This window comes from Apus apus, chromosome 4 (genome assembly GCF_020740795.1).
Source record: "Apus apus isolate bApuApu2 chromosome 4, bApuApu2.pri.cur, whole genome shotgun sequence".
Lineage (NCBI taxonomy): Eukaryota > Metazoa > Chordata > Aves > Apodiformes > Apodidae > Apus > Apus apus.
The window spans coordinates 7,150,143-7,177,947 of NC_067285.1; the positions used below are offsets into that span (position 1 = coordinate 7,150,143).

General features: G+C 41.9%; 1 protein-coding gene across 3 annotated transcripts; it reads right to left on the reverse strand.

The window, feature by feature from the left end:
- SLC18A2 (solute carrier family 18 member A2) lies at nucleotides 1-27,714 on the reverse strand. 3 transcript variants are annotated; one of them, XM_051619393.1, is made up of 16 exons: nucleotides 27,691-27,714; nucleotides 27,044-27,183; nucleotides 24,933-25,284; nucleotides 19,379-19,437; nucleotides 17,382-17,465; nucleotides 14,579-14,671; nucleotides 14,068-14,157; nucleotides 13,918-13,961; nucleotides 13,782-13,842; nucleotides 9,472-9,567; nucleotides 6,372-6,450; nucleotides 6,076-6,127; nucleotides 5,579-5,642; nucleotides 4,409-4,528; nucleotides 3,716-3,849; nucleotides 1-1,630 (listed from the first exon to the last, which is right to left on the reverse strand). In XM_051619393.1, exons 2-16 carry the CDS (start codon nucleotides 27,162-27,164, stop codon nucleotides 1,526-1,528), a joined length of 1,554 nt encoding a protein of 517 aa, XP_051475353.1. In that variant the 5' UTR covers nucleotides 27,165-27,183; nucleotides 27,691-27,714; the 3' UTR covers nucleotides 1-1,525. The 3 variants fall into 3 exon arrangements, with proteins under 3 accessions (XP_051475353.1, XP_051475351.1, XP_051475352.1); XM_051619391.1 differs by lacking the exon at nucleotides 27,691-27,714 and adding an exon at nucleotides 27,637-27,665; XM_051619392.1 differs by lacking the exon at nucleotides 27,691-27,714 and adding an exon at nucleotides 27,621-27,646.
- Between the last annotated feature and the right edge of the window lie 91 nt (nucleotides 27,715-27,805).

Consider the following 27,805-nt stretch of genomic DNA (forward strand, 5'->3'; position numbering starts at 1 on the left):
TTTCTTTTTGAATTGTCTTTATTACAATAGATCATTAACTTCTTTCAGATAACTTTATTTTAATGCTGTCTAACTGCATCATTATTGACAAAGCAATACTTGAAGTTTGATCCACTATATCTTTTTTTTTGGTATCTTCACCATAGTATATACACTTTACAAAACTATATGTAAACATAGTATCTATGCTGTAGTACATCAAACATCTGCAATTACACAAAAGAAGGCACATGAAGATTTTAATTTTACAAATTAAAAAAGATACACCACAGTTGATAAGGACATTGGGATTGCTTTAAAATGCTTCCTTTCTAGGTCTGATTGTTCTAGTGGAAGGTTTCACTGTCCTTCAAGGGGGTTTGGAGCAAGATGCTCTTCTAAATCCCTTCCAACCCAAACCATTCTATGATTGCTCTCAGTGCAGATGCCTGATATAGTGCTTCACCCGTGTTAGACTGCATCCTCAAATGTTTAGAGATCTTGGCAACAAACTAGTCTATTTTCTCATTATTTTTTAGCAAAGTCGGTATTTTAACTCATTTTTAAAAAATAAACAGGTGTTGATTTTCTAGATGTGCATGAGAATGCATGAAAAATTGTTTTTTGTTTGACCTGCTTAAGTTACCACCTTACCTTCAGCACATGCTAAGACTAAATACTGTGATACTGCAGCTTTTCTTAACCAGTCCCTTGAGATGCACCTAAAATGAAGTTGAGATATTAAAAATAAAGGATTCAAAAGATAGAAATATAAACAGTATCTTCATGCTGTTCTTACTCCCTTTAAGGGAAAGGAACTGAGCACATTCATACCTTCTTGTTTACCTGGTGGTGTGTTTTTTTTGGGGACTTCATATCACACAACTCGTTGACTAATTAAAACTTCATTAACTAATACTGGCTAATAGCAATACACTTGTTTGTTTGAAATAAATACTGTTTTCCCCAGCATTCCAGGTGCATTTTTTTTTAATTAAGTTGTGCCTTTTGTAATTTTTGACCTAAAGTTGATCAAAAAAGTGACAGTGATATCTAGACTCTCAATTCTACTTACAATGATATAATTTAATAATATGCAAATTGGAAAAGTCGTCTTTGAGCTTTGGGTTTGGGTTTTTTCCTTCCAATTAGGTAAGAAAGACCCAAGCTCTTGGCACTAACATGACTCCAAACAAAATATTAAATGTTTTACATCAATGAGTTAACTTCAAAAACCAAACAGCTAGAATTCACATCTAGACAGATTTATGCTACACATTTAAGAAAAAATAGTGTAATATTCAATAAAATTAAATACACAAAATAAAGATAAACACTATACAAATCCTCTATAAAAAGCTTTTCACCTCTTTATAAGGCAGTTAGCAGTCTGCTTTAGAACCATGGGCAATGAATAATATACCTTTGGTTTTTTTGACCATTTCACTATTAAATGTACAGTACAACTAAAACCTATTTCTGGATGAGATGTTTCACATGAAACACTGTGTTTTGTACACCAGAATATATCCTATGGCTTTTCATGTTATTCACTTTCATACTCTTCTTCATCACCTATGGGGTAGGACTGGATGTTGTTCTGGGTGTACATTTTGGTTTTCACAGGACAGTTGTGATCCATGAGTATTGCCTAGGAGAGAACAAAGGGGGAATAATAAGATTTCTGCTCAGCATCTGGCTGTGGTTGACTCCAGCACACAGCCATCCAGCTGTGTTCAGGGATTCACCTTTCCTGCCTGAACGTAGATCCCAAACTGATCTCAGTTAAGAGTCAGTCAAGCCCATAGCTCAGTGCCATGTGGGATCTTGGCCCTAAAGACATCACCAGCAAACTTCTGTTACCTTACTGGAACCAGAATATCAGCCCAGGTATTAAATTGAAAATCTACCTGCTCTCCAGTTACAGCAATTTACCTCTTCTACATTTAATCATCTATTAAAAGCTGGATGGGTGAGCAGAGTCCTGCTGCCCCAGCCTGCATCTTCCATTCCAGCTTTTCATTTCCCACCCCTTTCTCTGGAGCTCCAGAACAGCACAGCTGGGCTCTGCTGAGAGTGGTGACCCAAATACTGCCACCCAACACCCAGGGCAGGGTAAAAGTGACTGTTGTAGTTAAGGGCCAGCTACAAGATTACCTTCTTTGGGAAGAATTTTTCCTAGGAAAAATTGAGCCTGTATCCAGAGCAGTTGTGCAGCGTATTTTGTGTTGCATATGATGAAGTTTGTGACCCTTCTTTTGACTCTTTTCCAATCCAGGTGGACCAGCACATCAGTCCACTGATAAAAACTGCTTTGGGAATAGGAGTCACTTTGCATTTAAAGGCATGGGGAAGCTGGGGGCGTAGGGCAGCATTGGGAGGTGTTATAGCTATGGGGAGAGATCCTGTCCCTTCAGTGATTGCCATGTTACAAGTGAAACCCTGCCCCAACCAGGGAGTCACATGATAAACTTGGTATTTCTAGCAAACAACAAGCAGCTTTTTTTCTCTTTCTGTTCCTCAGCCTTAGGGAATATGACATAGAAAACATCACAGAAAACAAACAGAAAACATCACAGAAAACAAACAGAAAACATCACAGAAAACAAACAGAAAACATCACAGAAAACAAACAGAAAACATCACAGAAAACAAACAGAAAACATCACAGAAAACAAACAGAAAACAAACAGAAAACATCACAGAAAACAAACAGAAAACATCACAGAAAACAAACAGAAAACATCACAGAAAACAAACAGAAAACATCACAGAAAACATAACCTAGTGCAGTCTGCAAAGGTTCTAGGGATTAACTGGGATCTCTCAGACTCTGCAGTCCAAATATGTGCAAGACAAAAGGTCTGGCCTCACGTGCACCACTCTTTCAGCAAGATTTGTTTTTTCACCTTCAGTTCTGCCCGTGCCTGTGCAGAGTGTGAGCAGCACACACTGAGGCTCTGCCTTCATCCTGTGGTGCTGCCACAGCAAGACCACGACCATGAAAAGTTACATTTTCTGTTCACCCAAATAAACAACTAGAAACTACATTTTGGGCCCAAACCAACCTCACCCAGGGTGAGGGAGGCTGGAGCGCTGGGTGGGCTACACCTGTAGAGGGTGACAAACGTTGCAGCAAGGATTGCTGCCTGTTTTCCAGGATTTTCCCAGCCCTGGAATCACAACTGGGATAATTTTGACTACTGACTATACTGCTTTATGATTCCTTTGGGAGCTTCCTATTTTCTGGCAGAGCAGAGGAAACCTAGAGAGCAAAGTGATGGATCCCCTCCTGCAGCTAAAGGGCTTTTGGACCTCATCTACTGTAAATCTGTAGGAACAGCAACTGGAGAGGACCATGGAAAAAAACCAGGCTGAAGCACACAAAGGAATAAAACTGAATTGGTTAGTACAGCTCTGGCACTGCAAGGAAAACAAAAATGCCTTTTCTACTGACTCTGCAGTGTGTGCTGTTGCAGATGAATGTCTGCTGGGCCATGATAATAAAATTTGTGACTGTGTAACACCTAACTAATAAAAAGCTTTTCTTTATACATCTTGGGCATCAAAAGAAGGGGGAGTTCATACCAAAGATTATACATGAGTGTGATTAAACCATGCTGGTGTCATTTTGGGGATGCTGGAGGAAAAGATGCAGCAATAAGTTGGCATTTGTTTCACTTCAAACCAAACAATCTGAACTTAAAACACAAGAAAGAAACCATGTTACACTTACCATCTTCTCCTCTTTGGCAGGTGGGCTTCGAAGGAAGAAGCAGAGGGGAGCGAAGAGGATATCCACAATCCCTATAATTGTCATGAGCCATGGGAATCCAATGGCCTTTGCAATGGCACCACCAGCAGAAGGACCTTGTATAGACAAAAACCCTTTTCTGAAGATCACTCAGGCACAAAATATGCAGCAGTCACTTTTAAAGAACAGGAATTTTATCCGCAAAACTCTCGCTTTAGAAACTGATTTGAGGAATGCAACAACATGTTTGTAATTACAGCACAGACCTTCCCTGGCTCCACACTCCACATTCATTGAAGAAATTAGAGATGCTCCAAGGGTCATCTCTATCAGGCACTCAAGGAGGCAGGGGAGCCAGCAGGGAGCTATTCCCCCTTGCAGACTATTAGGAGCACAGCTGTGGTGTTAGTTTGAAATCTTCCAAGGCCCCTTTCCCAGGGATATCCTATTTGTGTGCAGTGCCTGACACCTTCAAGCCTCTTCCAACTAATGAAGCTGAGCACGGCATCGCAGCAGAGAAGGGCAGCAGATGCCTAACGCAATTCCCTCTGCTTTGATTGGAAATAAGAACGCCTGCTCATAAAGCCTGCAAACACCTCTGGGATTCACACCTGGCAGTGTAGCGTGTTCTCTTTTCTTAACTGTGCATTATAGGCAGGAAAAGGCTGGACTTACCTATGGCAAAGCCCATGCAGAAGGCAACATCAGCTATTGCGTACACGCTGCCATAGACTGACACGTGGCGCAGATCTACCAGGTAGCCCATAATTGGCATCATGGAGGAGTCCACCATTCCTGGTCGTGAGGGAGAGAAACATATTTCAGGAAAAGAATGGCTTTTTTAAAAAATTATTTTAATGTCTTGGCCAACTATGTCCTAAAAAGGGATGTAAAAGCAAATAGAAGTATGATTATTCTTAGATATGCAAAAGGTTTGTGTAAAAAGAGACTGTATAAGCTTGTTTTATATGGTCTTTACTGTGTCTGAGGTCACATATAGACACATACATGTGACACTTGCCAGAGGACAAGAGATACAAGCTTAGAGCATATCAACTTCTCAGCAGCTGCCCATGCAAAGGCTCCCATCTCACATCAGTGGCCGGGTAGCCTTCATTTAGGGGAAGGTTATTTTGTATGAACTTACTGTAGGCCTAAAAGTTTGCATTAGCCTCCAGTCAATCAAGATCATTACAGGGATTTAAACATGTCTTTTGAGCCAGTTTCATCACTATCAAGGAATAGCACAAGACAGCTGACAAAACTGCTGAGGGGCTGGGGATTTGTGGTTGTGCCTGTAACTCCTTCCTTAACTACACAACTCTTGTGCCTGAAGGTGCCCCAGAACATTTGCTGACCAGCCACATGCTAAAGACAAAGCCATGGTCCCCACTCCATCCTGAGCTGCATGGCCCAGCATAAGCAAAGTTCACACACATTCATGGAGGAACAGTACATGCCCATGGGCTTGGGAATTCCTACTGGATGAACAAAAATTTAAACCTGTTTATTTTTTGTATGAAAATGTTTATATAAATTATTTTCCACAACAGGGAAGACTGTGGGGTTTGGGCAGTGCCTGGCTTTATTTCTGAGAACAACGTATACATTCATGGACATTGAAAAAAAAAAAACAACCCATAAAAGACCCATTTAGGTTGACAGAGCAATTCTGGGCAGACTGGTTCAAACTGCCTGAGCACCATCCTCAAGTCTGAGCCACAGCCCAGGCTTCACTACTCTCAGATCAGAGTGACAACAAAACTAATTTTCCCTCTAACTGCATATATAAAATCATTCTTACATAAACAACAGACTGTAAGAAGTCATTGTAATTTTTCTTACCAATGGCAAATCCAACTCCAAAATTTGGTGCGATGAGCCCATAAATGTTTTTAGCAAATGGTACCTATAAAGGAAATGTCAGGCAATTAATTACATCACACTGCACGTGCTAATGAGGTTCATTTTCGAAGATAGATTCTCCAAGTAGTTATGGCAGACTTTGTACAGATGTGAGACTTCAGTCCTTGTTCTGGGCTACCCTTTCAGACAACTGTGCCATTAAACTACTGACACACTTACTATTATGAGCAAGAATAAACTGCTGAGTGACAGCTCAAGAGAAGGACCTTCCTCCTCCTTTCAGAGCCATTCTTGCTTAAAATAACTGAAGCACTGAACTCTGAAAGCACTCAAAACTCTGATCTGGAACCTATTAACTACACATTGTTTAATAATGTATCATAAAGCAGAAACTTCAGCAAAAACTCATGGGGCAAGCACACATTTGAAGATGAACACGTTTAGATGGTTTGGAAGATACACGATCTTCTACTTACGCATAAAATACTTATTCCCACGATGAGCATCCCAAGTAAAGCACAAAGCCACCTATTAAAGAAGAAACATCACTGAGACTGGTGATATTGAGATGTTAAAGCTGATCTTCAGTATTTCAAAGTTATGTCTGAAGTGCACAGTTACACCACTAAAGTAGCAACATGTTCCAAAATGTTATTTTCCTACCAGAGAACAAACTTTAATAATTTCCTCTATCAATAAACTGCCCTGGAAAACTCTGGAAATGGTACATGAACAAACTGGAAGATTATTAGTATTTTTAAATGAAGCATACCTTCCTATTTTGTGTGCAAGTATCCCAAAAAGATTAGTCCCAATGAGATAAGAGATACTAGCTGGAATAAAAGCGATGCCTGAAAAATATGAATGAGATGTTTTATCAGCAGAGATTTTAGTGAAGTGTTAGAAGAAACTAATAAATTCCAGACACTGCAATTTTGATTTGAACGCATCTAAAACAGTCTTTGTGCATAGCTGAGAGAATCAAATATCCGGTTTGTTGCAGCCTTCTCATGAAATCTAAGGACATCATCTATGAAATGCAGGAGTGATGGGAGTTAACTTTTTGATAAGAGTTTTTCAGCATCAGCTACAAGGACTGGTATGTGAGGTGGGACAGAACAACAAAGAGCAAATGTTTATATCCAGCTACAATAAGCTTTGGGGTAGGTCAAGGAGAGCAGCTCTTGGGCAGTTGCATGGCTTGTGGAGCATGTGTTCAGCACATGCAGCAAGCCCAGAGCAGTCAGAGGTGGGTGAATCCCTCCCTGGAGGAGGGGACAGCAGGACAGCTGCTGTGGCTTTGCAAGTCACCTTCCCATTCTGAGGCCTCATGTTCCAGGTGAGGTTGTACAGCCCTTGTCAAGCAGTGACTGAAGTTAAGCCTGTATCAATAATCTAAAAGTCAAATAAAGCCTTGAAAAAAGGCTTTTGAAATTATTTAGCCAACATACTTACAGTAAAAACTAATTTAAAAAAGTAATCAGTTGTTGGTTTAAATTTTTAAAAACCTTATCTTTAAGAACTTGCCAATGAGAGCACCAAAGTAAATTTCTGCTGACCCTGATGAGGGGTACCCAGACTCCTGCATACCCCCCACATCCACTTGGAAAAGCACACAGTTGGGACCAGCACTATTTTCTGCTCTCAAGGCTTCCACAGCAGGGGCTGTACTGGCCTGTGCAGCAGCCAGAAACATCTCTGGTTTGAAGCCAGTGACAGCCTGTGCTTGAGGTTTTCTCCTCTCCCCACATGGAGGTCACAGGGCAGGACCCAGCTGGAGGGAAACTGTCAAAGGAAGAAATGCTACCAAAGAGCATGGTGTGCCAGTGCCTTGGCTGCCTGGAGAGCACCAGGGAGAACAATACAGGCACTTGTGAGAGCAGGGACTGCCCTTCAGGAAAAGATTCAGTGTGAAAAATATCTGAGAGGCAGCAGAACGGCGTGGCTGTGCCCGAGGCTGGATCCTTGTGTTGAGAGGTTCATGCGCCTCAGAAGAAATAATGCACAGTGTTTTGCTGTTGAGCCTGTTAAATTTTGCAGCTCCTTAAGAAAAATAAAACTGGAAAAACTGACAAAACAACTGGGAAAGTCTGACAAAATAGTGCACAGCACAGTTGGTCACTGTGAAACCGGGTGGTTCGGATGCAGAGTGCAGCGAGACATTGCGGTACACGGACTGTTTCTTTTAAGTGTAGGGGCTCCTCATCTTTCACCTGGGCAGCACAGATTTTCTCATTTCCTGCCCATCCATCCTCCTTCCTATCTCTCTGATATTCATAAGAAAGAAGAAAAAAAAAATTACTCAAGAGGTAATTTTTAGCCCAGCAATATCCTGGGATTAAAAGCAATGGTGACGCTGGGGAAACATTTTCACCTGTGTAGCTGCAGCTCCATGGGTGCTGCCTGGAGCTGTTTATCCCCAACATATAGCAGACCTGGACAGCTCAAGAAGCTAAAGAATGCTGCAGAGGCTTGTTAAATAAGACTTGCATGTTGGTGTGTAAGCTGTGGTATATTGAAGCAGAACAGTGATTTTTTTCTTTGTTTGTTTTAAATAAGCTTTATGCACAATAACATTAAATGATCAGACCAAAGGGTTTGTAATACCTTCTTCAGCTCATGCTTCAAACAGCTGGATCTCCAAATTGCATGGGATAATGATTTGCTTAAAACCCTGCAGTTCAAGATACCATTTAAGAGGCTTAAAAACTTTAATTAATGCTGTCAAATCAGACAAAGCGTAATGGAATCAATTACTTATATCATTAAGGGGTAAAATAATTCTTAATTTAAACTGGATATTTTCCTTCTAGGAATTTCTGTACAACTAAGAGATTTGTAAATTTAATTTCCATTGCACCAGTAACACAAAACTCTAGTGAGGAAATATATTCTATCTAAAAATACCCCAATGAAAAGCCACAGCACAGAACCTTAGCTAACAATATCAAATATATATTGTGTTTTTAACAGTAACTCTTTCCTACACCCAAGATCATTCACCTTAAACTTCTACACTCAGTTTGATGCTCAGGGGAAGTTAGTCCATTTTTCTACATCTCCTCCCCCTCCTTGTTAACCTGAAAGATAAAGTAACGGCCCCAGTTTTACTCTCTAGACTAACTTGGTAGATGGGACAAATTCCCAGTTTGCCTGTGGACACTGGTTTCCCCAGACTGTGTCCCTGTTCCTGCTTATAAGGTGGTCGGAATTAGGGTTCTCCTGTTGCTTTCTGTTGAGCGGGATGACTAAGTAACCACTGAAAGGGTGTTGGATCTGTCAGATTCCAGGGAAAATGCTGCACATGCCCTTGGTGGCCACATTTTAAGAGAAGCCCATCCTTCTTCAACACATTGCCAGGAGAAGTCCTAGAAGGAACACATTGGCATGGGCATGCTCAGCACCAAACATCCTGCACCTGCTGCAGGTTTCTGTGGATCTCTTCTCCTGGCAACTCAAACTAGGACCTGAGGAAGGATTTCCTGGAGGAAAAACACACAACAAATTGGTTTGCCCTGCTGGGCTGACTCTGCAGCTCACAGGGCATCTTACAGCTGCCCCAGCCAACACTCACTGCCAAATGGATTTCCAAAGGAGCTAGGATGAGCACAGTGCTGGGGCTGCCCACACTTATTCCTCCTTGCAAAGCCAGTGTTGTCCCTTACTGGAGCCTCTATTGCCATAACATCAATCCACTACCTACTTTTCTTACAGACCAATGTTTGCAGTTGTGCAGGTATAACAGTGACAGCTTAAAGACAGCAGAAGAAATTACCACCCTCAAGAATATAAGGCAGCCATCTTTAACAGGACCAGAACTGAAATAGTCATTAGACAAAATATAGAGATGTAAATAATATACTGTACTTTACCAAGCTGCCATTTTTGTGAACACATTGTCTCCATCATCCAGATGGGCAGAGCTGGCTCAAGCATAGCAATAGCCATGTTTGCAAAGCAGATAGATCCTGAGAGACAGAAGGGGAAGAGGGGGAGAAGGAATAATAGTAATTATTTCTTTTGGATATAAACAAAAAGCCACCCAAAGACTGGACGATTTTACATAAAACATTGTGCTTTTTACAGTCCTATTTGTTATGCATCAGTTGTTGATTAATATTAACTAGAACAGAATGTAAAAACACTGAAGACTGACTTTCTATATATTTCTATTCTCCTAGAAATTCTACAATAAAGGTTAAGCTGTTTTCATAATGTGAAAGTTTTCAGTGGGCTTGATGACATTTAGAAAGTTCATGAGGTCTGACTGTTGTACAAGTGATTAGCTTAAACTACAATCTTTTGGTCTTCATCTAGTCTCCTGGGGCAAAACTGGAGCCCTGTTGTGTAAGAGGCACAGGCTGTGACCCTCTGCCTCCATCATCTGAGAATGACTGTGATGAGACATGGAGGTCTTGATCCTAAAAATACCAAGAGACAACCACAGATATATCTATCCTAAAAATACCAAGAGACAACCACAGATATATCTATCCCCTACAAAAGGGAATTTCGTGTCAGGATCCTATAGCCAGCAGCCAGGAAGTCCATGCAGCTGAGCTTGGTTTGGCTGAGCTTGCCCAGCCCTATGAATATCAAATGCTTCCAAATCTCTTTTGAATTCTGGACCTTTAGTCACCCTGACACAAAGGATAACAAGTGGGGAAGTGCTGATTCACTCTTGCCCCCCAGCTCAGCTCTGCCCTCTCCCACTAGTCTGAAATCCAGACTCCAGTGGGTTTCTCAAGTCTGTCTCTCCTCAGTAGTGCAATTCAGCTTTAGTGCAGGGATCTGTAACCCCCGTGGTATTTTTTGTATTCCAGATGCCTTTCCCACCTACTCAAAAGATCCTAAGGCAGTCAAAGCCTAATGCAGGGCTAGGGGACACATCCTCTCTGTTACTCCCTTCCAAAATGCCTTTCACAGGAATTTGGAAGTCACTGCTAGAAGTGACAACTTTGCATTTGTATCTCCATGTTTCTTCCTAATATTTACAAACTCTGAAATTTAGGAAAATATTCTAGACTCTTACAGTCATTTCCCATCCAAATTTTACTTAATTTTTATTAAATAGCTCAATTTTTCTGAGGTCAGAGAAATGTTCTTTCCCAGGAAAAAGTTCCTCATCACAGAGTTCAAAGCAAAATGAGCACCAATGTCATTCTCTGCTCAAGCCTGTCAGAATATATTAGACTGTGTAGCCATGATTCCTAAAATGAACTTGCTGGCTCATTGGCTCACTCCCTTCCTGGAGCAAGGAGCAACAGTTCAGCTCTGCTTTACCCTAAAGACAGAAGGTTAGATCTGAAGCTAACCTTTCCACTCCCAGGAGCACAGCATCTGCAAAGAGCCCCAGCTAAACACCTCAGGGCTGCCCTCTTCCCAGCCACGCTCAAGCATATTCCTCAATGCTGGAAAAAAAACATTCCAGGCCACATAAAGTGCAGGCAGAGGAAGCAGGACCATTCTAACAGAGGTGGTTTAAATAGCCAAGGTCTTATTCTACTCTTAACACACTTCACAAAGGATGGAGAAACAAGGTGCACACGTGTGGCATCTGCTGCTCGTTGGGTCAGCCTACCAAAGTACTCAGGTATATGGTAAGAAAGGTGCTTCAGGTCTTTAGGATGCACAGCTTCTGAAGAACCCATGTGCTCATGGTGATAACTGTCTCAACTCTGTTTTTTGTATCTGATAAACTAACTTGTCTGTCTGTGCAACTTTCTCAGCCAGTAGCACCTAATGAATCTTTAATCCCTGTCAGCCATGCCTGACTGCAAGAATGCCATTGACTTCACCCTCTGAGCTCCTACCAACAGTGACAAAATGCAGCAGCAATGTTTCTTTTGCCTGAGCCAGTGAGCACTGATGGCACTGACTTTGAAGCATCACCTCTGACTGAATGTACATAGGAGGTAGACTCAGTATTTGCTCACGTTTCCTTTCTCCAGCAGAGGTTTTCATGTGAGCAGCTTCACCTGATCCTGTCCCTCTGACAGCTTTGTTACTTCCCCACCTGAGCTGGTGAGTGTATGTTGAACAGGAATGGTCACAGGACATCCTGCAAGAGCTCTTGCTGGCACTGAAGGCCACCAGGCAGCAGCACTGGGCACAGGGACAGTGATACACAGTGAGTGATGAGCGCACTGGCCTCCTGTCTGTTGTGACAGCCAATCTTATTAACTCACAGGCAGCATGGGTTTGTCATGGGAAAAGTTATGCTTTCTGAAAGGAGAGATTGGAACTCCATGCTGCAGTTCAAGACACCTTGTGTTAAAGAGCAATATTGAGTTACAGACAAGCCAAATTGGTCAGAAAGTGCTTGCACTTTGGAGAATACAAACAATTATGACTCAAGTGCATGACACAAGCTCAGGAGATTGAATCTGAATTTATACCATGAAATTAGTGTACCTAAATCAAGAGTACAAGAAGCACTCAGATTGTTAGCCCTTCTGCAGCATGCCTAAAATGTCCCTGGCTTTTATTTGTAATTAACAAGTCATCCCACTAGAGATGCAGACGATTTGTTAATAAGCTAGGTAACTGCCTTAAAAGCCATTCAAAACCTCTAATCTCCCTGACCAGCACAAATCCAATTGGACTTTTTACCTTCTCCTCTCTAATCATTGTATCTGAACATCATACACAGTGTGGGACACTGACATTCACAGCATCCTTGTGAAGCAGAAGACATATTATCCTGGCTTAGATATGGAGCAATGTGGCAGGGGACCTTTGGCTGATTGCCCCAAGGTGTGAGGGCACAGAGCTAACTGCCATTCCAACCAAACCCCTACCCACCCTTCCCTCTCACCATCAGGATCAGGAGTTCCCATCTTAGAAAACAAAGTAAGAAAAATACTGAACTCCTTGGGGCAGGGGAGAGCAAATGAAACTTTCAGAACCTTTTCACTGTAAAAAAGCAACAGCTTCAGAAGTGAAGCCCCCAAACATCAGCTGGAAAGGATAGCTGCAAAAATTGAATGCCGTGCCAATGTAGTAGAAAATCAGAACAAAGTCCAAGCTTGTTCTTAGCAGACATTAGACATGGTCAAAATAGTGGGATCCATGGTCCTTGGTACCTTTTCTGTTCCTCGGCTAAGACTACGCTCGGCAGGAGTAGCTAACTCTTAGTCCAGCAAAGCAGCCCCTTAAAATCAGCCCCCTTGTCATACTTGGTGGTGTAAACCAAGCTCTGTCACAGATTAGACCTGGGCAGGGATTGCACATGAAGCAGATAGCTGGAGAATAAGTAATGTTAGATGAGTCTCACCTCGAAGCCCCTGCTATAACCACTGCAAAACACAAGGTACCAAATTAGATGAATGATAGAGCTGATCTCTTACGACAGGTACTGACTTTGCCACGCTTTGCCTTCAAACATTATTCTTTGGAAAGGCCTTTTAATGCTTCAAGAATTTCTCAAACAAAAGTCACAGAATGACCAAGTGTCTAGTCACAGAGTTAAGGTTGTGCTAATTCTTTAAGGCCACCAAGAAACAAAGAACCCAAAAAATGCCTGGAAGAATTGCTTTGTTGGACAAGAAGACTAGGGCTAAGAAACAAAAATGTGAAAATAATTGTGTGTTTCCAGCTGTTTTATCAACATTAAAAAGGGCCAGGCTTAATTACAGACTTCAGAATAAACACTCAACCAAATGCAATGCAAAAAGACAAACTTCTCTCCAGACAGAAAGACTCGTTAGCCAAACAATATATGCAATACCAAACACCATTCACCTCTTCTGAAATATAATCCAGGTGGCAGAGAACAAACTCACTTCCTCTTCAAATGGAAACAAAGTTCAGTGACAGTTCTCCTGTCCGTGCTGGCAGCCCCTCTCTCTGGAAGCCTTGGCCCTATTCACTTGCCTCATGGACAGTTTTGTGGCCACACCTCAGTGCAGTGCAGCAATTCATTGCCTCAGCCAGCAATTGCAAGCCACTAGTGTCCTCTCAGCTGGAAAGACACCTACACTTCAGACTTTCTGCCTGGTATGTTTCTACCAGCGCATCCAACTTGAACTACCAAATAATACTTCTTTTCTTTGAGCTTTATGTGAGTCAAACAGCCAATGACAATATTGTTAAACCAAATCAGGCTCAGGCATTCCAGGATGCCAGGTGTAACACCAGTGGGTGGTTTAAGGAAAAAAAAAAAGAAAAAGAGATCTGGTACCTGCTGCAATAATGATATATGGGTCCTTCAGCAGGGTCAGCAACGGTGTCCCCTTCTGACACTACGAAATAAAAGCTTGGGATTAGGAAAGGCAAAGTGTCATCCATTGCCCAGAGTGTTCTACCTTCATACTTACTTCTGCTTGTGCTCTGGATGGCTGCAGAATAAATAATTGAACAGCTGTGGAAAGAAATCAATACTGTTACATTGCTTCAAGAAGGGGCTGGATGGTAGTACCGTGAAAGGGAAAGTAACACGGGGACATTGACTCCTCGTATCTACCAACCTCCATCCAGCAGAGCCAGTGCTGCCAGCACCAGGAAAGGAGAGCTCTTCCCCACAAACTCGTACATGACACTCCCAAAAGGTGGCCCCACTGCCAGGGAGAGACAAAGGACACAGTGGTGAAGCCACATCTCGGCCTCTGCATGAGCATTCTCTGCAAGCCTTTGGGCATCCTGCCCCTGGCACTCGGCCACCAAAAAGCTCAGCTTAGAAACAAAACCAAACTAACCACAAAACTCATTAATCATTATAATAATCATATTATTCACTTGCTAAAATAGCCTTCCATGTAAATGAAACCAAACATGTCAGAGATTATGGCCTGACATTTGTATCTGCACGAGAAACGTGCTGCTGTGGGAAAAACTGTTCCTAACATGCACCAGGGATCTAATCTGGAGATGGCACGATAACACTGCACTCCATGAGCCTCTACTGCTGCTTTCATAGATCACAAGTAGATGCTCTGGGGAAGGCTGGAGGCTGGTTTCTCTTGTCTCCATTTCACTGACCTAATACTCCCATAGCAAGGCCTCCTAGTGCAATTCCCATTGCGTTGCCTCTCTCTTCATCATCTGTGTACACACTGGCTAGCATGCCCATCCCTAAAATAAGAAGAAAAAGAAAACTTACAAAAAGCACAACACAACATCAGGCAGCTGTGTACTGTAATTTATGGTCATCATTTGAGAGCCCTACTAAACATTCCACAGATATGACAGCAGGTATTTCTCTCTATATACATGCAAATACATAGATAGAGATTAATACAGATATCTATCCCCTGCACATGGAAATCACCTTGAAGCAAAAAGGAGGTTTGGCAAATGTAAATGGTCTCTATTATACAGGATTACTCAGGTAACTTAATGATGCCCTCATTTGCTGGATTCTTTTTCCCCTGCCTTTCTCACAGAGCTTTTAGAGATGCCTTTCAACTAGGTGAAACAAAGCATTGCCAGGTATTCACTACCTGTTATTTGTACTCTGGGAACGTGGCACAAAGCTCTGGTGACCACTGCCAGCTCTAACCATGGCCAGTGCAGGCTGTGCTCTGGCCAGGAGGTATCATGCAGAGCTGAGTACTTTGAAAATTAGTACTTTGAGTTCATAATTCAAAATTAAAGGATTCTTTTGGCTGTTGTATTCTCATGCCTCACTTCTCACTTTGATGATGAGCCTTCAACTGACAAAAAAAAACATGAAGCCAAATGTCTTTGTTTTCTGAGAAGCATTCAGACACTGTAGAGGTAAGTGCTGCAAAAGAGTCCTCACAGAAATTAATAATTCTGTTTTCAAACCAAGGCTTAAGTAGGACTCAGGAAATAGGGTCCACAGCTAAACAGTGAGCCAGACAAAAAGAACACAAAATATTTCATGACTGATCATTAAGTGAATACTTGATGTGCACCAAATACATCCTAAGCAGCAAAAGAGCAGAGGTCCTGTGTGAATGAACATGAGAACAAAACTGTAGAAGACATCAAATAGTTTGCAAGAGCAATTGAAGAACAAGTTAGAGGATGGTATCAACATTGACAATGCACTTGTGCAACCTGGAGAAATATTCTGGGGAAAAAAAATATAGGAGGCAATACAAAAAAGGTGACAGGAAGTTTTCTGCTTAGGTAGGAATGGTTACATGCACAAATGCAGGTGCAGCACAGAGAGGAGGTGACTGGACACTATCCAGGGAAAAGCAATGAGGGTCCGAGGGCTTAGAAAAATATCTATGAGGCACAACTGCAGGACTTCAAATTTAAAACCAGGGGAGAAAACCGATGTGAGATGTGGTAGTCAGCTTGCAATGTGAAAAAGAGCTACAAAGATAAAGAAATGAAACTGTTCTTCATGCTTGCTTAAGTACAGGAAGCAGAAATGTGTTTACATGACAGTAGGGAGATTTGAGATGAGAGGTCAGAAAAAGCTTCCTGACAGTAAAGGTGCTTCAGCACAAAAGATGCTGAGGGCATTTCTGGAGGCTTCTGAGAATATGCCTGTCAAGAATGCACGAGGAATGACAGATGCAAAGCCAATCCTGCCTTCAGGAAGGGGGTGGACTAGATAATCTCTTGGCCTTTTCTGCTCTATTTTGTAGGGTGTCTGTGCAAAAAGTCATGTGCTCCCCCAAGAGCTGTACCTCCAGGTGCACCTTGGCACAGGCACTGAGTTAAAGCTGGATCATTATTTTGATTCTGACATTCATCTTATAGAAAGTTTTACTCATAACATTCACTGGTTCAAGGAGAAAAGATGGATTTTCTTATCCCTACCCCTCCTGCTTCTCTTTGCCTTCCCCATCCCTGGCTACTCTTCCCATCCATGCCTGCTCCCTCAGCCATATCATCATTCTTCCCACTACTCATCCAGTTTTAAATCCATCTGCTTAATTACTGCTGCTGGTGCAACTTCAAGCCTGTTTTAAGCAAAAAATGCTTCTTGCTCTCAGTTTGAATGCTCAGGCTGGGGTGTCCCATCTCCCCAGCTGCCCAAACAAAGGCTGGAGAAAAATCCCTGCAAAAGGAACCTAGGAGGAATTAATCTCCAAAGCCTTGTTAAGTTTCTGTGGAGTTCATGCGAACCCTGTTTACGGAACCATCCAGTTTGGAAGGGGGAATTTTGCTGAGGAAGCCCAAAGACACATTCTAGACAAAACTCTGCATTCCCAAGCCAGACTTATATTTCTGCTGCCATCATGGGAAATTTTTCCATGAAAAGGCAGCAAAATGTTCTAACATGAGAAAAAAAACACCAACATATTTTCTCCAGTGTCAGCCTCAGAAATGGTTGAATAATTTGGGCTGAAAACCCATGTTCTATTTCACTCACTTAATTAGAAATTACAACTTCTTATTGGAAATCTGGTGCAGGTAACATGAGTTCAAACTGGCAGACAGCTTGGTAAATCCTTGAAAACAACATTTTATAACAGAAATTTCAGTACCAGACAGAGCTGCTATCCCTACTGTAATAAGTAACAACATAAGTTCCCGATGACCTTTAAAATGGCTAAAAATGAATTTAGAATGTTGAAGAAATCCATGCAGAAGTCCCAGGGAGAATGTGGTTCATTTAGTGCTCTATCTTGCTGCAACCCAAATACCAAGGAGTTCTGAAAAGACATTTGCTTTTGAGCTACTTTATATGAAAGGCACAGAAAAAAATATTGATTTGAGTATTTTTATTAATTATTATATATAACACAGTGCATAATTTCTATTGCATTATAAAAACTGCAGACAAAATACAATCCAGAAAATTACTAAAGTGACAGAATCACTGATCTGCATTTTACTCTATCATCTCTTTTCTTACCTGCCACTGAAGAACAAGAGGAACCCACTCCTTGAAGGGACCTGGCAATAAACAGCAATGCATAGCTTCCAGAGAAAGCAAACACTACAGAGAAAACAGAGGTAAATTTTTAAAATTAGGTTAACTCTAACTAGGTTAAAAAATTAGATTTCTTGAAACTATCACAAAAACTTCATACAATTTAGTCAAGTGTTTACAGTGACTTGTGCCACTTTCAATGCTAACTGCATTACCTCCTCTTATTGCATTTAGATGTGTCAGTGTTGAATTGCTCTCAGGTGTCTAAGCCTCCTGGTAACACAGAATGCAAGCACATAAGCAGTTTTAACTAATTACTTGAGATTTAATTACATCCTGCTCTGATTCAGCTGCACACAGGAGTAACAAGACCTTTCTTCCCAGCCTCGCCTCCTCATGCTGCTTCATTTAAAGCTGCCCAGCCTGAAGCTCCAGGCATCCAGGGAAAGAAAGATTTAACACACAAGCACTTGCACACACTGATGTTTCCTCCAATAAGTGAATGAGTGGAGAGAGGTTTACCCTGGTGTGGCCAGTTCTGTAACAGATGCTGTCTAGCACAGACCTCCGAAGATGCAGGGAGACCAATTTCACCCATTCAAGGGCTGAAACAAGTTCCTGATCCTCCCAACAGCAAAGCACCAGAGAAATTGCACCAGAGGAGGTGCCTCCCTATCTCTCCCCAAGAGATTTAACCCTAGGCTCCACTATCTGCCTTTTGGGACAGAGCCCCTGGATGCTGCACTCACCAGTCTGGCTAAATTCTCCATCTGCAACACTGGAAAAATGGAGTGTCCCACAAATCCAAGCACATCTCTGCCTGTAGCATCAGTATCTTTAAATCTACAGTGAGTTTTTTAAAACTCTTTTCAGCTCCTATCTGTTGGCCAACTAAGGAATTCTTCCAGACAGGTTAAATACCTGGGGGAAGCTGTGATATGCCAACTAAATGCAAGTTTCATGTGCACTTCTCCCACCTGCTCTGTGGCATTGTGACTCTTGGGATTTTCATCAGGTCTTACAAAAATCCCTACCCACCTGGACAGAGAAAAATCAAGAAAACTGAAGGAAGGATGTCAGCAGATCAGGAGTTCCCCTCTTTGCCATGATTTAGACTCATTACTCCTATCTCCATCCCAACAAAAATTTGCCTAACATGATCCTAAAATGCAGAGTTGTCAGGGACTCTAAGACCTGGTAATCTTCTCCAGCACTTCAGACCCCCTGATGATACAATTTTCAGGTCTTTATAACTTCTCTTATGTGTAGTGGACATGGAAAACTGTTTATTCCCTTCCTTTTCATCATAGACTCTGATATGTCCTACATCTGCCTTGTGAAGCAAACCTGGTTCTTTCACCGTTCCTCACAGGCTTCTCATGATCCTTGATGTTCTCCTCTGTACTCTTTCCATGTGCACCACAACTTTAAGTGCCATGCCAAAACTGGACATAAAACAGCAGCCAAAGCCTTATCCATGCCTTTAGAACAGAGAAATTATCTCAGCTGCCTTGCAGGCTCTGCTCCTGTTTGCACACCCCACAGCAATGTTTAGCAATGCGATGGTCCTGTTGACTCACACTCCACTCACGAGCCACTGCAGCCTCACAATCTTTCTGATAAGCCCTAACAGTAGCTAGCTGTCAAGGACCCTGCAAGATAGAGCTCTCATGGCTGATAATCTCTGTTTAAAACTCTCTGAGCACTGCTTCAGATTACAAGAAACTGAGAGGAAGATTCAGCTAAGGAAGAGACCTGCCATGATGGGATGGAAAGTGGTGAATTCCTTAGAGCATGTTCACAAGAGGGTACTTGTCAAATCTCATCAGCACCACCATCCACATGGAGCAGCCACCCATAAATTCTCCTTGGGGATCAGTCCCTCTATGTCAACAAGAATAATTCCTAGTGGTAATTATTATAGAACATTTATTTAAAAGTTGCACTTGGGCCAGACCAAATAAGATGTGGACACTTACTGATTGTTGACACAAACATGATGCAGAAGCCAGCAAACAGTGGAATCTGGTAGCCTATTCTGGAAAACAAAATGAACATTCACATTTCTGGGATTGTCTGACTGATATTTTGAGTTAGACTTACTCACATGAGTGCACACACCACAAAAACCCAACCTGCAGCTTCTTGGTAGGCTTTGAACTATTCATTGTGAACCACATGGTCAAATCTGTCCATGTTACAAATGCCTTTTCATCTTGCACAGCAGACTTTGTAGCTGAAATCCCTGGAAGAAATCCTTCTCTCATTAGAATCTGATTGTCCTGTTCTCTTTCCACGATAATTGTTCCCAATAAAACATCACTGGGCTTCCATGGGGTTGCCAAGAACATGAGAAGGGAAGATCTGTCTGAGCATGCTGAGCTTTGAAACAGCCCAGGAGTGTTTCAGTGCTCATCTGTTTCCATCCTCATGAGACAATTACTGTAATGAGACATGGTCAAACCAATGGCTTTTTTACTGGAAAAAAAATGTTATCAGCTTTGTGGGGAGTTCTGCCTCAGCCAGGAGCACTGGAAGAGTCCCAGAGAGCCTGAGGGTAACATGTTTTTGTCTTGCATGCATTTAGGACTAAAAATGAGGTGGATCAAAGATTCTTCATTAGGACTTTAAACAGCCTGGAGAAGTGTTTGGTGCTCTAAGTATTTTCAAGTTTCCAGGAAACAAAGAATTTTTTTTTGTCTGGAAAGAAAATACATTTTTTGAGCTGCTAAAACTGATTTTTTGACCAAAAAGTCACAAGATCCTATTTTGCATGCCATTAAAAATTTACCCTAGAATCAAAACCACTACCCAGGGCAATCTGAAGACAGTCTGTATATTCTATGTACAGTCTACATATCCTGTGTACATTCTATATATATCCTATGTACACTCTATTCAGGACAATTTATTCAGAGCTTCTAATCTATTTGCAAAGACATTGTTTAACAGCCAAATTTTTCAACAGTGAATGATGCTTTTCAAAGGAGCATTGATTGACTTCAAGTTCCAAGGCTTTGACAGCATCAGGCATTTATATTGGCAGCATTGGCTGATGTAGGTCAATCAAATAATGGAAGAGTCTATAATGGCCCTTTTAATTTGTATTATTAGCAGTTGTGACACAGGTAAACCAAAATAATTATTCTGAGATTTATTTTCTTGTTATATAATTTTTATACAAGATGTATGTAAATACAGATTAAAAAACCACCTTTTAGCTATGACTACTGCTAGTGGTGAGTGAAATCATCTTTATCTGTGGGACTATGAAAGCAGAAGTTGAATGTCCTTATGCCTTCTTCCACTGCAGAATAAAGAAGAGTTATGTCTGTCAAGGCCATCCCAGAGCTGTCTAGGATAGTCACTGTGGGAGGAGAAGTCTAATTTTAGTAGAGATATCAAGCAACTCTTAGACTGGACACAAAGCAGCAATTTGCTTCTGCTACAAGCACACTGCAATAAAATTCAATTATTTGCATGAAGACAAATGCCACCCAAAGCAGGTCCCACCTTCATGTTTCCATCATCCAAAGACATGAGCTGTGAGATCTTCCATAACCATCAGTGTGTTGAACAAAGAGAAGGGCTACCATACTAGTTCTGTAAACTTAAATGAAGGATCAACCTCTACCAAATTAAAACAGGTTTCACTTCTTCCAACTAGCTTCCTACACCTGAAAAGCTTCTGGTGGTTGAAAACTGTAAGAGAACAAGTATTTTGGAAGTCACTTTTAATGCTCAGTGAAATACTGCTCAACAATCATTCATAATTTTTGCAGCTGCAGATATTCCTCCTTTGTCTTAGAGTCACCACAAGGTGTGAAGCAATAAATAGAAGAGGGTGATGAGGGTAGAACTGGAGCAGAACTCAGTTCCACTGTTGCTGCCCAGTAGACCATGAGACTTTTATCACACATTCTGAGGTCTAACACATACCTTTTCCTCCACATGGATATTCATAACTTCAGAACCAGAGTCTATGTGGGCACAGCTAGATCTTTCAGCCAAGGTCTGCATTGCCAGGGATCCATCATGCAGCATGATGCCAAGGCACACAGGTCAGCACAGGACAGGAATTTGTGTTGAATTAAACAAGTCATTTTAAACCTCTAAAAAGCTAAAAATCACCTGGAATTTCACCCACGACTCGGAGACTCATGATTCTGTTGGTCTGCCCCTACATGAGACTGCTGAACTTCTAGAAGCTGTGGTTGCTCTTGCTCTTACCCACATCCAGCTGACATGTCATCAGATAGAGATTGTCTTTTCCTGCACAATCTTAGCAACCCCTGCTTCTGAGCAAGTCCTGCCTCTTCCTGAAATAGCATCACTAATTAGCTGGTGGTTCTGCTACCACAAATGACTTTGCAGCTGCATTCCCTGATCTGTCCAACACACATTTGAGAGCACAGAAATGAAGTTTTTCCTGAACAATTACACTACCTAACATAGATCACCACAGAAAGGAGAGGCAGCACCTGTAGCAGCCAACAATTCAATGATTCTGTCCCTTGTTCCTGGACCATTCATGTTCTTTCCTCATTGTAAAAAATTTCCTCACTGTAAAAACTTTCTTCCTAATATCTTATCTAAATCTACCCTCTTTCACTTTAAAACCATTACCCTCATCCTATCACAGAAAGAGGCATTAAATAAGAAATATTTTTAGCAGAACTTACGTCTTGAATTAAACCAATTTTGAATTTTTTTTTTTTTTTAAATCTACACCTCCAGTAGTTAGAGAAAAAGGTAGAAAAAAACCCTATAAAACTTCCAAAAAATCTTTAATAAAGTAATTATTGGCACAGACTGCTAGGAACAGAACATCTTGTTGCATTCTGTAAAAACTCAAGCACTCAAACCCAGAGCCTACTGAAGGTCAGGAATTCCGTGCTCCATAAAAAAATCTAAACCACTCTTCAATGACTTTATTTGATTGAAAAATAAACACCAGGAACACAATGTGCTACCTACTAAAAAAAAAAAGAAAGAAACTCACAGAGCATCTTAAACTGTGTGCACTAATCTTGAACTAAGCAACCTGTTCTGCTTCAGCTGTGACATTTTGCTGAAATTGTGCAGAATAAGGACAATAACAATTATCACTAAACAGCTAATCAATGGTAAGGAAGAGTCTTTGTAATGATAACTCAGATTTCTCAGATTATATACATCGTTCTCAGGAAATGTCAGATTCAGGGTGTTGGGTTTTTTTGCCAGTGACTTCTATGGTAAAAATGATTAATGTGATAACTGGTATTTCCCACTTAACATTTCTCAGAAGAAAGGCACCAAGATTCAAATATACCAAGATACAAATAACATATGAAAGAAAACCAGTAATCCTTAAATCTAATTTAGGGCCACTTTTCCAGTAAGGCACTCATTTCTGCTGGAGGAGAGGAGAGCTTCTCTCACAGGACACTGGGATGAGGTGCTCCTTGATGTTTCTCCTCACGCTTGTTGGGGATCTGCCCCTGCCATTACAATCACACACTCAGCCACGTGCAAAAGCCTGTAGGATGTTTCTGGGGGGGAAATCTCAGCTCACAGTACTAGTGTTCACACTGGTGGGTTGCCAACCCTGCTCCTAACAAAGGGAGATGCTACAGGAACATCTGCTGCCCTGTCACTAAACCTAAGGATGTATCACAGCTGTCCCAGCCACCAGCTCCAGGTCTTTCCCCTGCCTTGGCACAGGTAGCACCAGGCTCCAATCTTGAGATGTGTGGGCACATGGAGAGGAATTGGCATGAACATGCACCCTCTGACTTAGACAGATGTCCACCAAAACAAGAGTGGGGATGGTATCTACAGTATGACTGAACTGCACTGTTGAAAAATCTATTGGCAATGTGAAGCCTATTACTACGGTCTTTCTCCAGGTTTAGCAGGTTGTGGAAATGATGATACTTGCAAAGAAATGTAAATATCCACAAGGCAATCTTTTAGGTATTAAGGAAAAAACTAGAAAAAACGCCTAAAGAGCTTTTATGAAAAGACTATTTGATGTTATGTTACTTTGCCTATGGATGAGCTGTAATATCCTCACAAAGCAATACAGAAAATCCAGGTAACAAAAATCCATTTTCCTCCTCAACTTGCAGCAATCTTTCTGGAAAAGCAATTTTGCAGTGGCACACTTATATCTGCATAGGTGGCATGCAGTCAGAGAGAAGGTGAGATGAGAAAGAAAAGAAACTGTCTACCTCACTTAAAACTTTGGAGTTTAAATCAGTCCCACAGATTGAATACAGGTTTTGAGTTCCTAACACTGTGAGTGAAACTGCTCCTTAGTCTTCAGCTGGCTATTCTTCTAGCAGATGGAAATTAAACACTCCAACAACATATGTATGTAAGCTGTAAAACCTATGAAATGTACTTTTGGCTTAAAGCCTGAATATCTAGCATTAAAGTGTGTGGGTTGCTTTGGGTATTGCCACGTATGATAGGCATTGTCTGCTTAAACAAAAGTGGTTTACAAGGACAGATTTCTGCTCCATATTATTTTCTGAAAAGATAAATTCTTCTTCATAAAACCAGCTTAAATAAAATATATGAAAATTAGTGACCTGACTAAATACAATTTGGAGTTTACTTCCTGCTGAGATCGATCTCATATTCCGTTTAGGGGGACTGCAGCTGCTCCTGTGGGGAACAGTTACACAAAATACTAACCATCAAATCAAATTAATTCTTAAAAAAAATTAAATCACATTATAAATACCTTTAAAACTCAATGTAAACATCCTCAATGCTCAGATTTTTTTTGTAAGTCATTGATATCAGTGCTTGTACCCTTCATCCTGGCTCAAATAGTTTTCTTTGAAGTACTATTTATTCATATTTTGTTCAAGATGTCATATATATACAAGAATTTTGAGAGAACAATGTGAAGGTTGGGCTAGATCATGTACTGATGGAAACCTGTGATCCACTGAACTTGGTGATGAACATGGCATCAGCAAAGTTTAACACTTGCTCATTTTTCACTGAAGTCCACAAATTTCTCACTGATTCTTCCCTTAGATGACTCCAAACCATTGAATACTAAATCACACCAAGAGCTGCACATCTCTGTGGGACCAAGGGATGGGATCTAAACCCTGCCTACAGTTTCAGTGTCACATTTGCCTAATATAGGTGTAACAGATAAATCATCAATTCACAGTGCTTCATAAATACAACATGATAGTGTCTTTTGGCCCCATACAACTGTACTGAAGGTGTATCAACACCATTTCAGCAAAGGTTGCTGTAAAAACCTGAGGTCTCAGGAGCTGGAGGAAAAGTGTAGGATGCTGAATGGGGAAGATGGCTCCCCTGCAGCTTACCAATTCATTTGGGAAAGGATGTAGGTGTTTAGAAGCGTTCACCAGATGTGCTTCACTAAACTATTCCTCCAGCTAAAGCGAGAAGGCCAGTAAGCCAGGGCCACAACAGAATTAAAAATACTTTGTTTGAAACACTAGTCTGAATTGAAACATCAATATAAAATCCTGACTGAGTGAGGTAGCAGAAACAACATACCTGTTTGTCAGTGGCCCTATGAAGGGGTTAGTGATCAGCTGCACTGTTGCTTTGGAAGCAAACAAGAGACCGACTTGAACATTTTCATTCAGCAGGTCCTTATCTTCCTTAGGGCAGTCGGATGGGGAAGGAGTCACATTTACTATCATTTGTTCTGTCTGAGTATGATGCAAGTCTCCGGGTTGTGCCTTATCAGATTCATTTCCAGTAACTATTGTTGAGTTGTCATAGTAGGAGAAGATGCTCTGAAAATTGTCCGTCATGGTTGAGACTACGTTAGGCTTAGGAGTCTGGATTTCTGTGGCATTTTTCTCATGTCTGATGCTGTAAAGGTAACTGGGAATTATTGGCACTGGAAAAACAAATAGAATATATTGGCATCTTACTTTCAGGTTATTTGTAACTGGAATCACCACATTTTCTTGTACCCTTTGCCATTGATAAGGAAATGGAAAGTTTTCCTACAGAGCACATTAATAAGAACTGAAATAGTAGTTTGCTCATGGGAAAAAAAACCACACACCCGTAACTCAGCAGTGGAGTTTAAAACAAAAAGTTCTTTTACGTTGGTCTTTCTTTTTGCCAGTTTTCATAAATGAAAGGTTTTCTATACAGGCATCATTCAGAAAGCAAAATATAAGAAGCATTAAAACCCATGTCTGAACAGCCTCTTTGTTGCACATGACTGCACAAACCCATTTACTAGATTGTGAAAACATGAAAGGTGAAAAAAGCATCAAAACTATTAATAAACCAAAATATTAAAAAGTAATAAAACACATTTCTAAAATAAACCACAAAAATATCAGTAAGCAACAGCCATAAGAAGGAAAAAACCATCCATCTCCTATATCAAGTAATCAGAACTGATGTGTTGATGCTTGCATCTCATTTTTTTTGTTGTTGTTTTAAAGTACAAAGAAAGGATCATTCAGAAAAAACCTTCTTTATATGCTTTAGGATCTTAGCTGCAATTTAATTGCATTAATATGTATCTCAGAAAAAAACATTTCAGAATTTGTAAAAATAAATGTCTGGTTCATTCCATTTAACACTAGTGACAGAATCAGCCCTCCTTGTCCTCCATCTCTTCCTGAAAATGCCCATTCTTTCAACAGGCCTCCAATCTTCAATTTCTAATGCTTCTAGCATGCTTATTACCAAATAAGTAGTTAAATGTTAATAACTTTATAAAAAAGAATATTCATGTAGAAAAAAATCCAAAATCAACTCGCTAAAAAAGCTACATGTCTTTAGCTAAGGTCTGGATTGTGGCACCAACTCTTAAGGTCAAGTCCCCCAAGAAATTCAGGAGTCTGATTCAGAAGCTGACACTGCAGCATCACCCAAGAGCCAGCTCTGCACACAGAAGCATGTGCATTCATCTGTGTATATGCACATTCATGAACCACTAGCTTCTCTGAGCCCTTTAAAAAACATTTTAAAAATATAAACAATTGAACATGAGGACTTCTAAAACTACCACTGTGAAATATTTCAGTGTTTTGTTTGAGTAGATTCATAAATCTTTGCCCCATAATTCCTAAATCTAAACATTATGCCACTGAAGTCAGTAAAAGTTGCACCTGCGACTTTGATCAAAACTGGTATTAATTTACTGAACTAATGGAAGGGCTTTTCTTAAAACCCAGCTAGATAGTTTTCTTATTAATCTATCATTTTCAGACCAATGTGGAGGAAAGAGGAGCTATCTCAAGGAAACAGGCATCTCCAGTGTTATCTAGCCTGTTGTTTCAGTTGCTTGACCACAGGAGAAAAAGCAACGATGAGCTAAAAATACTGTTATCTGCCCCTCTGTGAAGTATTCGTGGTGTTTAGTAGGAGAAGAGACTTATGAAGACCTTTTCTATACAGTCCCTTATCCTGCAGTTAACACAGAAACCAAGCGAGACCTCCATGTGCACGGCAGCGTGTTTGTAATACCTAGAGTATCATCCCTGTTTGAAACAAAAAATAAATCAGTGCTTGAAAATGTCTGGTTTGCGAGCATTAATCAGGCATTCAGGGAGCACATCTGTCACTGGAGATTAGTTCTGGCACAAGCCGGGAGGGGAAAAAAAAAAAGCCAAACCAAGCCCCGTTCTACCTACCGACGACCGTGAGCAGCATGTTGTCCAGCAGCAAGGCGATGAACACGATCAGCAGGATGAGTTTCCTGGACTGCCGGCCCTCCCGGAGCCACCGCAGGAGGTTGAACTCGCCCCAAGCCATGGTCCCTGTCCCCGCAACGCTGCACAGAGACAAAGGCCATCAGGGGCTGCGGGGACTGGGGGGGGGAGCAGCTCCGCCACGGGCGCGGGAGACCCGCAACCCCGCACCCGCATCCCTCCCAGCCGGGGCGCTGCAGCCTCCCATCCTCTGCAGGCCCCCAGCCCCGCTCTCTCAGCCCCCCAGCCCCGCACCCTCAGCCCCCCAGCCTCGCACCCTCAGCCCCCCAGCCCCGCTCTCTCAGCCCCCCAGCCCCGCACCCTCAGCCCCAGCCCCACTCTCTCAGCCCCCCAGCCCCGCACCCTCAGCCCCCAGCCCCGCTCTCTCAGCCCCCAGCCCCACACTCTCAGCCCCAGCCCCGCACTCTCAGCCCCAGCCCCGCACTTTCAGCCCCCCAGCCCCGCTCCTCGCACCCCCCCCAGCCCCGCAATCTCAGCCCCCCAGCCCCGCTCCTCGCACCTCCCCAGCCCCGCACCCAGCCACCGACAGCCCGACCCGGTCCCAGCTCCCGCTGCCCGTCCAGCCTCACGCTGCAAGCCGGGAGGAGGAGGAGGAAGAAGAGGAGGAGGAGGCGGCACCTCTGGTCCCCCCCCCCCCCACCGTGTGAGCCCGGCAGCGCTGGAGGCGGTGCAGGGGGGAACTCC